Here is a 13186-nt window from a genome sequence, read left to right as displayed (position 1 = left end):
AGTTTTTCAATTTAATTTCAATCATAAAAGCTACTAACCATATCTTAATCGCTTCAATAACTAAAAAAGACGACCCTCGACACTTGTTAATAGCCATGGCAAATAACAGATTTTTCCCACCCTCTAATCACAAAACACTATCATCTGAAAGCGCATGGCGCGAAGACGCGTGCTTCATCCCATTCCACTGGGCAAGCGCAATGAATGACTTGCACGACGGCCATTTTGAAATTTCTTAGCATAGACACTTACCTGAATTTTTATAACTTTCTCTTTATATAGCCATCCATCATGGTCAAAAAACCCACTTCCAACCGTATCAGCACTTTAGCTGAACATTTTTACCCAATGCGCAGACTAGGTCAGAAAATAAAGACATAAAATCAAGTGAAATTGTTGCTGTACACGTCAGTATACTCTCAGCGGATGGACACTTTACAGAGAATACGCATGCGTAGTAAGAGAAAATTGAACCAAAGCACTATGACAATCTTTTCCTCATTGGTTGAATATTTTAAGATAGTCAACATAAAGCTCGAAATATTTTGCGTATTTTACTAAAGTCTGATAATTTTAATCGGCAAAAAGTGTAATTTCTTTGTGTTTAATATAGTAGTCATCTCTATTTACTGATCTCAAGTTACATTACCACTTATTCCTGAAAAACTATGCGATTGCAGGCGCTATCAATGCGGAATAACACTAAGTAAATAGGCATGTGCGCTTTGCGAAATTTAGTATTATCATGAATATATTTCGATTAAAGCTAGACAAATCATATTTCTCGGAGAGGAAATTTGTTTTAGGACATACATATTTACTTCTTCTCAGGAAAGTCTTCAATATTTGTTGGCAATTTATTTTTTACTGTAGCGCACGAATCCAACAGTGGCCTTTATATGATAGCATTATAAAAGGCTCTCTCATTGGTTACTGTGGAACGCTTAACATCATGAACCCGAAAGCATGTGCAAGTAAACCAGCGAAAGAGAAAATTGCCGAAATTAAACGTAAAGCAAAAGAATGTATCGGCAGCAGGAAAGGAGCCAATAACATTATCGATTTGTTCTGTTTTAGTCAGGTAATTCCAGAGTTATATTGCAGATCAAATACCCAAAGTATCAAGATTTATAGTGTTAGAAACTGGAAGCATCAGCCACATTAATATAGAACTACAGTTATTTAGTTGAATTGTTGATAAAATATGAATAATCTTGTCGAATTCTAATATTACGCTCATAACTGGAAATCTGTTTGAGCCAGTTTTGTTTCACTTCTTAAATCACACTAAAGACAAGTTTCTATAAAATCAAACCGTATATGATTTTGGGGTATAGGTTTGTGTATGGATAGGAAAGTGGGTAGATGATTTTATTTGTGAGAAAAATGGTTGCACAGAGCAATATTTTATTTGGCAGTGGAGAGAATTAAAAACAGGGTTATGTAAACGCGTGAATGGTCGAGTGGTTTGGATATGTTTTCAGACTTTTTTTGGTTTCATTTGGGGAATTGAGAATTGTATGTATCATACCAAACTGTCAGAAATAGCTGTGGCTAACAGTTATAATTCAAATAATTTAGATGCCGCTTACAGTGACCTTTTCATGGCTTCTGAGACAGATTATAGATTTAAATTAAATGGACATTGCACACTGCAAGTTTTCTATTTAGCTTGTACATTTTACATTAACTTTCAGGATGATGATCTATCAGTTGCTGTTGCTGCCCTCAGAGGACTGCAGCAAGTTTTTGTGCATTACCTTACATCAAAAGAGATGTATGGAGAACACGAAAGAGAACAGCCAGGTCAGTATCTATGAAGTCTTAAAAAATACCAACCTGTAGTAGGACTTCAGGTAACAGAGTGGTTTAATATGAATATATCTTATATATTTGTAAAATTCAGTGTTACAGTAAACAAGATTTTTAAGTAACCCATTGGCTGCCAGACGCTAATGAGGAACTTGAACATGCCTGTGCCATGGAACTTTGATGATTTTTTTTGTTTGTCATTATTTTTAAATCTGGAGCTCGGGAAATGCATGCAAAGCATATAAAACCCATACAATTCATAGACAGACCTGATTTTTCTAATAAGCGAGACCAATAAAATCCAAGAAATAAGATTCTTTGGATTCTTATTTTATTCATTTTTTTTTTTATAGAAAAACCAACTAAGTGTCACTCAATCAAATACTTAGTGGAATTCTTGACTTCAAAACTGTGTTACTTTTGTGGATTTCATTCAGAAAGTGAAAAACACAGCCTGGATAAAGTTCAGGGTTTACTGTTTGTTGAAAACCTCAACTTATTTCTCACAAAAATGTTGCCGTCTTCACTAACACCTGTCATGAGAAACCTGAAGTAGATTCATCTCAATGGTTCATGTAGTTCATTCACGTCACAAGCACTGTCATTTAAAAAACAATCTCAACATTCATACACAAAAGCTTGTTCTCCACATTCTGCTGCTCTGAATTCCCTTGCCAGGGCTTTGTGCTGTGCTTTGAAATATTCTATTTCCAGTAGGCAAGCTTGTTTTGATAAATGCAGGGTACCACACACAGCCCAATTTGGATGGACACTTAGAGCTGCTGAACGTAGAGACCCAATGCTGACCCTTATTGCTGCATCGCACGGAAGTTTTCATTTCCTATTTCTTGGTATCAGGCACATTTGAGGGAAAGTGTTTCTGAGTCAACTGAGCAATGTCTTCTGTCTCACTATTGTCTTCGAAACTTTCTTCTTATTTTGTCCGATATCATTCCAGCACTCGCATTGTTTGCAGTGACTATTTACGGTTGGAAAGCTCTAGAGCAGGGGTGTCAAACTCAATTGCCCAGCGGGCCAAATCTCACATCGCACACAAGGTGGCGGGCAGAAGGTTATTATTTAAGCCCGATAACTTTTTATTGAACACTAAAAAAATGAACTTTTTGTTATTAATTTTGTGTAAACAAAATCATACAAACCAAGGCTTAGCAGTTTTTCTTTTTAATTTATTTTGTCAGAAGTGGACGTTTCACATCTTTTCTTGACAGCAAGTTTGTTTATGTTTGGAGTAAGTTTCTGTGTTGTGGCGATTCTCAGGATGGACTGCAAGTGTACATCAGTAAGACGACTCCTGTGTGATGTTTTGTTGATCTTCATCACAGACAAAAGTTGCTCACACAAATATCTGCTGCCAAACATGCTCAAGATTCGAGCAGCATGTAGACGAAGCTGGGGCATCGTTTGTGGGAGGGAATGAGTGAACTGTGCAGACCCCACAGAGTTGTACTTTGCCTTCAGTCACTCATTCCACTTTCTTTAGCTTCTGTTCTGCATTCAGGCTTTTCAACTTGTCCTGATGTTTAGTCTCGTAATGCCGTCTCAGATTGTATTCTTTGGTCACAGCTATTGTATCTCCACAAAGTAGACACACTGGTTTACCTCTGATATTAGTAAACTTGTATTCAGTCTCCCATTGGCTTTGAAAGATTCTGTTTTCAAAATCAACTTTTCTCTTGGCCATTTTAACGGCTAGCTTTAATTTAAAATTTGATTGGTATTGAAATTACAAAAATCCCTTCACTACACAGTGTAATGTTCTCGATCTTCATTAAGTAAATTAACATTAAGTAAAAGTCTTTAAAGTCACAACACGTGCTTAGCTCTGATCATCTGCCTTTGTTCCCCGACAGATGGCGCACCAATACCTACGACTAGCGTTAAGTTCGCACACTACACACAGCTTTCAATTAATTCTAATAAACAATCGCGTGCTCTGCTCAGTACTGTTTGCTATGACATGTGATGTTATTGAATCAGTATATGTATGTAAAAGAAGATATAATTAGGCAAAAAAGACACAAATCATCAAAACACAAGCAGCAATTATTTCTACACCGTGGCTTGCTATTTATACTCGGATACTCATCTCTTTGGCGGCAGTCATTTACTCTTGACGACGCAGGAACTGGACAGTCAGTAGTCCACGTGTTTAATTCAGTTCACAAGTATCATGCACAGTTTGCACATATAATTCTAGTTGGTAGGTATATATATATTCCCCTGTCCTTGGAGAAGCTATACTCCCACCAACTTGATCTCCACAAGTTTGCTTCTCACAACTTAACGTCTCATCGAGACAACTTCCGCTCGCCAGCTTGCACATTCAGACAGTGATGAGTTTCTGTTAGTCTTTTGCTGAGCTGCCTCATCATACACGTGGGTTTCCCCTGGTCACCCTTTGATCTCGGACCGATTCAGGGAAGTTAACAGGTACTAAAAATCTTCGACCCGTGGCCCGTGTTTAGGCCAGGGTGTCCCGTGTCACAGGTCAGATTTATGGGCCCCGCCTTGACCATCCCTTCAGGTCACTAACAGTAGCGGTGCACTGTTGGTGGTCTGTACAAACTTCACTAAACTCATCCCATCTCTTGCTGTCCTTGACAGGAACTTTTCTGTTTTTTGCCTTCTACTTGTCGCCGGGCCATTAACAATGATTTACTAAAATTCATTCGCGGGCCAGGTAAAATTTCCTGGCGGGCCGGATGTGGCCCGCGGGCCGGGTGTTTGACACCCCTGCTCTAGAGGGTTTGTCGGTCTTTTTCCAGCTCAATAAAATGCCGATCAAACCAAGCATGGCATCAGAGTCGATGCTATAAATAGAGGAATCCCATATTTGCCTACCGTTACACACCCATCACTCTGGTCTCTCTTTTAAAAAATAGAACATGCCACCAACTGAATAGTCAGTCAGTGGGCACACTTAACGTAACAAATATTCAGTGGGAAGCAGCCAAAGGATTAAATTTGTTTTTTTATGACATTGCAGAGCTTAGCAAAGAAGAGCAATATGTCTTCTGGCTTCAAGATCAGTACAATGCAGCACAAGAAATTTTTCTTGAGAAGTTGAACAGTAACAATGTAAAATTGCAGGTGGGTAGTTTTTTCTTTTCAGTATTTACTGTAATGTTTGAAAGCAATTCAAAATGTGTTGTTTGTATGTAAAGCATATGTTGACAGGACTGTATGATCATACCATTTTTTCAAAAGCAAAGAAATGTTTGACAGTTGAAACTAATGCAATCTAAACAGATGAAAATAGCTCTTCCTTCCAAATTATGACAACTTCATTAACAACATTTGAGTTGCAGACTGTATATAGCTAATAATCTTTATTGGCTCCTAGTAATTATAAACGGACTAAAGAAGTTGTTTTTGTAATGTATTTAAAGCTATTAATATTATTATTTTATTTTCTAAAGGAATTAGCACTTGTGGCACTTACCAAATTTGTGGAACTGGAAGGAAAAGATCCTCTTCATAAAGTTCCACCTCAAGATTTTTTCTTTCCCTGGAAACTTTATCATGTAAGAAGTTTGTGTAAGTGAGCGAAGTGTAAATATTACATTATATTTACAGTTTAAATGTTAATTTTGTTTTGGGTTTTTTTAGGATGAGTTCTGGCATTTTCATGTATGCAAACATAATCAATTTAAAAGACAATTACCTGAAACATAGCTCAGTGTTGGTGCTGATGTGCCAGGGATTTGTGATATATGTGCAGATAAAAAAAATGCTTTCTTCTTATGAATTAATTTAGAGTGAGTTTCAGAAAAGATGATTTTACATTTAACGGTGAAGTAAATGTCAGCAACAGGAAAACAGTGTGAAACTGAAATGAATAGTTTCTATGTAGTCTGGGTGTGTGTACTCGTATATGCGTAGGGAGAGCAGATTTTGGGTTTGTTGTTTTGGGGTTTTTTGTTTTGTGTTTTGTTTTGTTTTTTTGCAGCGGTATAAAAAGTAGTGTGTGTAGGGGCAAATGCCAGTGTGTAATTAGTTGTTGTTGAGAAAATTAGATGTCCCTTGGCAGAGAATTCTGGCCTCAATTCTTATTTTTATCAATTTAGTAGTCACTGAAGTTGCAAATGCAAAATATATGTACAAGGATTTAGCAGTTTATGGATCTGGGTTGGAAGGTGGTGGGTGCATTGCTGTGCATGGATGGGAGAAGGGCTTCCTGGTAAAAGCAAGGTGGGTGGAAAAGTGGGATGGCAGAGGAAGAGAAGGGGTTAGGATAGGTGTGGGAAGACGGGGCTTAAACTTCTGGTAAGACTAGGCTAGCAGTTTTGATTTAAAGCCATGTTGATGTTATTTTGTTGTTTGGGAATATGTTATCCAGTTCGTGCTCTTTGTTTGTTGATATGAATATAGAATTTGGATGTCTTGTCAGTTCTTTGTGGTGGATCCTTCTAAAGGCCTTTGTCAAATCTGTGCTTTGCAGGAGATTGTGGGAAAGTTGCTATCATCCACACATAGCATGGACGCACTTATCATGCGGCTGTGTGAAATCACAGATCATGATGATGCTCGCTACTTTTTGTTGAAGGCACTGAGACAGCAACTGAGTCAAAGGCCAGCAGAGGTATCATTGCAGACAGTTGTTTGCATATTTTCACAAATCTTCTATAGCTGTAAAGCTTTTTTTTCCCACTCCTGCACAAGCATAACAGAATAAAAACCAACATCACAGAAAAAGAAACCAGACAGTGTCAGGACAGCAGATTTTACTGATATCATTTAAGTAAAATTTGTTTCATGCATATGCCCAGTTAATATTTATTCCAGTATGACAGATGTCTCACAAGCTTACTTGTGACTTGTATCACCTAAAGCAAGTCAGTTGTAATTTAATGTTTGAAAGTGAACACCGTCATTGCATAAAAGTGCAAAAACTGTCTATATGAGGCAGGTAAAAGACTTCATTTCATCCCCAAAGTCCCTACAAAGCCGGCCCTAGGTTCAGCACATTGTATGTTTAGCTGTACCATTTGTCCTATACTTGGGAGGTGACTGCATTTTTATCAGTGGTCAAGCCTACAGTATGTTGATCATTTGAACCTTAAAGGAAAGAAATGGACATGCTGAACAGAGCAGTTATTCAAACAATCCTTTGGAAGAATGTAAAGAATGTTAAATTATTCATAATTAAGCATGAAAAACCAAAAATTTTCTTAAATTTTTATTTTTGTGCATCAACAATATAAATAGCCAGGAGACTGATCTTTTAGAAATGTTTTCAACCTCTGGTAAAGTACTGTACAGAAGAATTTGGATCTTAATCAAAAAATGAGGGATAGCTTCACGTAGGGTCCGAATTCTTACCTGAACCATGTTTTATTCGTACTACTCATGAAGAATGTTACTTTGGTTGTCAGAGTTTTATAGTCTTTAATGTTGTAGAGATTCTTTTATAGTGGCAAAATGGCTTTTTATTGTAGGACAGAACTGAGGTCTTCTTGAACAATATGATGTGCCTGCTGGAGAATTTGGAATTTCCAGCTGATCAAGATGCTCAACTTAAAAATTTTTGGACAAAGTCCCAAGGTAGTGTGATTTGTGGAACCCTTTTTAAAACTATTCTTGAAATCAAAAGGACAGAAGCATTTAGAAAGAAAACGGGCATTTTTTTCCATTTAATTGAACAAGTTTAATCATAGTGCTTAAAACAGATCCATGTTTGTTAATAATGAGAAAAATCTCTTGCAAAATCTGTTATGGGGGAAGGAATAAAACTTTTGTATCAAAATGGCATGAGTCTTTTGTAACTGAAACACAGCTACAAACATTTTCTTGCATGTTATTTCATTCTCAACAGAAGACGATGTCCAGCATAAAGTCTCTTCCCTGAAAGAACATAAAAAGCTTCTGACTGCAGTTTGGATGAAGTTTTTAAAGTCTGAGGTTGGCTTTTGTTTAAATGCTACATAATTACTGTACTATAACTTGTCTTAGTTCCTTAGTTTTGATTTTGGGGTGGTGTGGTGGTGGGGTAGGGTGTGTGATGATAACGGACGGGTACATTTGTCATGGTCCATATGGGTCAGGAAAAACTTGAAAAGTCAGCATATTTTGAAAAATGATTTCAAGTCCCTGAAAGGGTCAGTATTTGAAGAAATTCATTAAAATTCAGGGGAAAGTTGGGATAAAGTCAAAGATTTTTACTAAAAATATAATGTCTAGTTTTATTATGAAATAAATCTGACCTAAGACAGAACACTATGAAAATCCATATGATCAGGAATTAGTACTTGGTTTCCAAAAACCCTAATGTTTATATGAATGTTTTCAATTTTAAGATTTTTTTTTTTTATCGGTCTCAAATATTATTGTAACCAAAATATTTTTTCATTAACTTTCACAGCTGTCTCCAGGCTTGTATCGTCGAGTGCTGACCAAGCTGGATGAAAAAGTGATTCCTCACTTATCTAGCCCTTTGGTGTTGAGTGATTTTCTTACAGAGTCTTACAAAATAGGTATTTAGGTTTTTCGTCTTAAGCTTTCTGGCATTTGTCAACTGTTGTTTATGTATGTTGATATTTACCACCTTAATGGGCAACACAACCGCTCGGCAAAAATCGCAGGAAATAGAGCATAAAGTATCACAACAACAGAGTAGGACACAGTGTGCTGTTGCTAAAAGTTCTCCTCGACACTAAGATGAAGTTATTGAAGATAATGGTTATAAACACCAGTGGATTAAATTTGTCCAGAGATCTTAATTATACAGATCTCTGCTTTGTTCAAACATACCATGCAAACTTCATCCCCACACAGTACTGAAGAATTTGCTCTAAATGTTTCAAAAGCAATCGTTATGCAGTCACTTATACAGTGCAGGCTGAAAGCTAGGGACATTAGTGGTGGTGATATAGATGTACAGTGACTGCCTCACACCACTTATTGTCTTGTCAGGAAAGCCAGTAGAGCATACAGTAAGTACTGTCAACTAAGATGTAGCACTCAGAAGCAACAGTCCTTGTACGCTTTTTGCTTGCAACTTTCAACATGCTCGGAGATGCTGGAGTAAGAAAAAAGCTGGAAGCAATAAGCAAAGAGTGACCACTAGGGCAGCCTGCTCTGTGTGCTCCTCACCTCACTTTCCAGTTCAAACCATTTTTTTTCCTGCCCTAAGGCAGAAGCTCAGCCTTGAATTCTTAGCGAAATGCTTAGATGGCAGCAAGGTGTCCAGTCTCAGGCCAGCGACTGATCATTGTTCTTGACCAGACAGGCATCTCCTTTATCCTAAGGTTTAGTTAATTGGCTTCCTTTCAGCCACAGTCTCTTTTTCTTTGTCCCTGCTATCATGTCTCTCATGCCATCCAGTGACAATCATTAAGTGCTTGTCACCAATTGAGAGATAGTTGGCTTTTTGGGGTTCAGATCTCATCTTAGGATACCTTGTTCTTTCTATACATGTGGCAGATGTTTACTATGCTGGCTACTTGGCCTTGATGTAGTCTTAGTTTCTCACAAAAACAACTTTTCCTGTGGCTATGTTACACATTTGCACTTTGTTGTTGGTTTTCACCTTCAGATGAATAGCAGTTAAGGCTAACAAATGGTAACAATTACGTATATGTGCCATACAGTGTACTTGATCTGACTCATTTTTAATGTTGCCCCGTAGAATACTGCTGGTATCAGAAATGAGAACATCAGCCATGTCATTTCTCACTTTTTTTTTCCCTTCTTTCCACAGGTGGTGCTATTAGTCTCTTGGCTTTGAACGGTCTCTTCATACTCATTCACAATTACAACTTGTGAGTTTATTTTGAGCATGCTGTTAATATTTGGACATATTTTTGTAAAATTTTGTTGACAGCAGAATGAGTAAATGAATATCGGTATTAGATCCCTTACCAGCAATGATAGTGGGCTCAAAGCAGTAGATTTCAGATTTTTAACATTTTTCTCTCGCAGAATAGAATGCTTTCAGAGTATGAAGCCTGGATGTCAGTCAGCAATTTTTTTAAACTTTATTTTTGCTAAACTTAGCTATTTCTTGTCTTACACTTTCCAAATTAAACACAGCAAGGATTTGTTCTGTTATTGTCTTTATTTTCACATTTTACAGGGATTATCCAGATTTTTATCGAAAGTTATACTCTTTGTTGGAGCCGCAAGTGTATCATGTAAAGTATACAGCACGCTTCTTTCACCTTCTAGATTTGTTCCTGTCTTCCACGTAAGTTGCTCAGTTTATTCTTTATCAAGTATCAGCAAGAACTTTTTTAGATGTAAAAAGAATTACATACAGTTACAGATGCCAACAAACTTGAGAATTTCAGAGTATTATTAATAAAAACAAAAAAATTGCAGAACAAACATTTTTGAGTTGATGTAATTTTTAAATTTTTGATATTTCAGTGGTAAATGAAAACATAAATGTTGTGTTGTTCTTATTTCAGTCATCTTCCTGCTTACCTGGTTGCTTCGTTCATCAAACGATTGTCTCGCCTAGCTCTCCGAGCGCCATCTGCAGGTGCCAGACTCAGCATAGTCTTGGTTCGAAATTTGATTGTGCGGCATCCAAACTGTTCAGTCCTTCTGCATAATCCTGCCTGCACTGAGCCTCTTGCTGACCCTTTCATAGAAGATGAGAGTGACCCAGCAAAAACACATGCCCTTGAAAGCAGCCTTTGGGAAATACAAGTAAGTTCATGTCTTCTTCTTTCTTTTGATTTGATTTTCCTTCTAACCACAGTTTATGCAAGAAATATACAGCTTAAAATAATTTTTAAGATTTTCATATACACATTTATTTAAGTAATTGGCAGTAATGAAAAGTTGTGAATGAGTTCAAAACATGAAATGGTTGCCAAAATTGTTTGACACCAACTTATTCTTGCTCTCTCCTCTCTCTAACACACACACACACACAGAAAAAAAATGAGAGAGCCTGGAAATTCTACAAGTCATCCACTGAACGTTAGGTTTGTGTGGCAACTTTCAGAGAAGTCTTAATTCAATTTCAATCCGTAACGCCTATGAAAATATAAAATCTATACAATGAAAATGTGTGCATTGTGGAAATGGCTTTCACTGCTTTCTCTTCATCGTGGTCTTGTCGTAATAATTTCATAAAATATGCAGTAAGGCAGTTTGGGGGTTTTTTTCTTTCTTTTTCGTATGATGTTAATATGGCTTATTTCAAATTAAGGATATCTTTGTGGCAATGGTTGTCTTTACTTATTTCAAGTGTGTGAGGGAATTAACTTACACTATTTGTTACAGACATTGCAGAACCATTTTAGTCCAGAAGTTGCTCTTGCAGCAAGAGAAATTAGCAAACCAGCAAACCAGGAAAAGGAACTTTCGTCATTTCTTGGTTGCACTTCTGAAGAGGTGAGTTCTTACTTTAAAGAGCTTTACTTCCACTGTTCCAAAATGATGGATGTATGTGCTTCTTAGCTCCTTTCTTGGCTCAAACTATTTGTTTCCTTCACTGTGATATGGCCTTAGCTACTGGTATGGCGTAAAACACAAACATTTATTTCCTTCCCTACATGGGAAGTTTGGCCTTTATGCACTGGTAAGTGGGGAAGTGGATAGCCGAGTGGTTAGAGCACTGCCATCCAAACAGAGAGACATGCTTGTTTGATATCCGGCTAGCGCAGCAAACTTTCCCCAGTCAACTCACCTGGTGGTAATGAATACCTGACTCAGTAGAGGGGAGGGAAGGTAAGGCAGCCAGGGAGAGGAGACAGGCACTGCCCTCACGTAAAGCTGGCCTTGAGAAACGTGGGGTCTCTAACACTTTACTTTCCGGCAACCTGAAAAGGTTAGGGGAATGACCTTTACTGCTGGTAATTTTGGACTGTCAAAAGAGAATGCATGAAATAAAACAGTGTTTAATAAATATTAAAGGACTAGTGATGCGCACATTCCCCCCCTCCCCCTGTAGCTGGGTAAAACTTACTACAGCTTTTGCTAAAATCTGGTTGAACACTGCTCACTATCGTCATCCTCCTCCCCTCCCCCTTTTCCATTTTCAAGTTCCTGCCTGCAAGCATCATGCGCGAAAAGAGGTGAAAACCATAATATACTTGTTCACCGAAATAACTAATTATGATCCCCTTTTTTCCATTGGCCAAGGCCTTCGTAAATATTCCCATGTTGCAATTCTGATGCCTGTGGTGTTAAATCATAATTATACAGTGCTGTTATATAGCACTTTTTTCAGTACCAAAGCACTTAACACACAAGCACTGTTTGGGGTAAGCATCAAATGCAATTCTATGCATAAATATCAACAAACACAGCACACACACAAAGAGGATTTGAGGAAACTAAAATATTTGGAGAAAGCTATTGATCGTTAGCGCTGACACAGTTGTCACATCCAATGACAGGTATGTTGGAGCTGAAATTTAAAACCCACAGTTACTGATTTTCATGGTTGTGGTGACAGGCACTTGTCACCAACCATACCTAATGTTTACCTCTTTTTTTATATATATGTCATGTGATGTTTGAGTCAATGGATCGTTATAAAGAGTATACATGTATTCACATATTGGCTGTTGTTTGTTGAAAATATCAGAAGATATCTATGCAGTGGCCTTGAGCTTTTCTGTAGCTGGTGTCTTACCTCTTTTGTGTGTGTTTGTGCAGATGATGGAGATAGAAGTGAAGAAGAAGCAGCAGAATGTAGTGATGGCCAGTGAGTGCCCGGTGGGACTGTATGGACGTAAACATACTGTCATGAAAGAACTCTTTATTTTTTGATAATTGACAAAAGTGCTAGCATGTGCACACAGTGTCTGCACTTCAGTGAATGTATAGTTGATGGTTGAGACAAGAAAGGACAGTAAACATTGTGTATAGTAATTCTGCTTTGTTTTGTTTTGGGGTGTTTGATAAATAAGGGAGGCCTGTACCCAATGTGTGACTTCACATTGAAGTTCAGCTCCGTTTCAGAGTTAAAAATCTGTTTCTCTGTACCATCCAGCCAGTTGTGTGAAAAGGGATCACGCTGTGTGGGTTTAGTTGGTTTTTTTTTTTGGTTTTTTTTTAAGATTTGTCATTTTCCATTGTCAAGAACAGTTCTTCAAACTTTTTTAATAGTGGCTTTTTAAAATAAGAGGAATTTGTAAATATTCACCTTTAAAAATGGAAATGAGTAGTTCTAATTATAAACATAGACCTTAAAGCAAAAATTGAGGATTTTGCATTGGGCTACACACTAAAGATTATTAAAATTGAAAAAAAGTACTGTACTATCGACTCTAAGGTTTATCAAATAAACACTGATCCTCTACAACTCCAAATGTATACACAGAAACACACGAAGTTGAAAAAAAAATGGATATTGTTAAGTCCTCAGCGCATCAGTATGCTTTCCCTGTTGAGA

At 37.3% G+C, this 13186-nt stretch overlaps 2 protein-coding genes across 5 annotated transcripts in view; one reads left to right on the top strand and one right to left on the bottom strand.

Moving 5' to 3' along the window:
* Positions 1-442, bottom strand: part of LOC112561147 (helicase domino-like) — a 64023-nt gene extending 63581 nt beyond the window's left edge. For all 4 annotated transcript variants that reach the window (XM_025233436.1, XM_025233438.1, XM_025233437.1 and 1 more), the window contains exon 1: positions 253-442. The gene's annotated coding sequence lies outside the window, so the exon portion shown is untranslated. The remainder of the gene's footprint in view (positions 1-252) is intronic.
* A 477-nt stretch (positions 443-919) lies between these two features.
* LOC112561158 (nucleolar complex protein 4 homolog B-like) lies at positions 920-12663 on the top strand. Its single transcript, XM_025233456.1, has 13 exons — positions 920-1081; positions 1698-1806; positions 4820-4923; positions 5253-5357; positions 6275-6415; positions 7272-7377; positions 7649-7734; positions 8195-8306; positions 9533-9593; positions 9908-10018; positions 10242-10485; positions 11068-11178; positions 12448-12663. Exons 1-13 carry the CDS (start codon positions 953-955, stop codon positions 12559-12561), a joined length of 1533 nt encoding a protein of 510 aa, XP_025089241.1. The 5' UTR covers positions 920-952; the 3' UTR covers positions 12562-12663.
* The last annotated feature ends 523 nt before the right edge of the window (positions 12664-13186 follow it).

The sequence above is a fragment of the Pomacea canaliculata genome, linkage group LG4 (assembly GCF_003073045.1).
Source record: "Pomacea canaliculata isolate SZHN2017 linkage group LG4, ASM307304v1, whole genome shotgun sequence".
Classification (NCBI taxonomy): Eukaryota; Metazoa; Mollusca; class Gastropoda; order Architaenioglossa; family Ampullariidae; genus Pomacea; species Pomacea canaliculata.
The sequence above is the reverse complement of the archived record's forward strand: the minus strand, read 5'-3'. Positions and strand labels throughout refer to the sequence as shown.

Excerpts from the sequence above, each read along its gene's own strand:
- LOC112561158 (XM_025233456.1), top strand. The coding sequence starts at position 953 with ATGAACCCGAAAGCATGTGCAAGTAAACCAGCGAAAGAGAAAATTGCC. Across the intron at positions 6,416-7,271 it reads TGAGTCAAAGGCCAGCAGAG|GACAGAACTGAGGTCTTCTT; the intron begins GTATCATTGCAG and ends TTTTTATTGTAG. Across the intron at positions 10,019-10,241 it reads GATTTGTTCCTGTCTTCCAC|TCATCTTCCTGCTTACCTGG; the intron begins GTAAGTTGCTCA and ends TTCTTATTTCAG.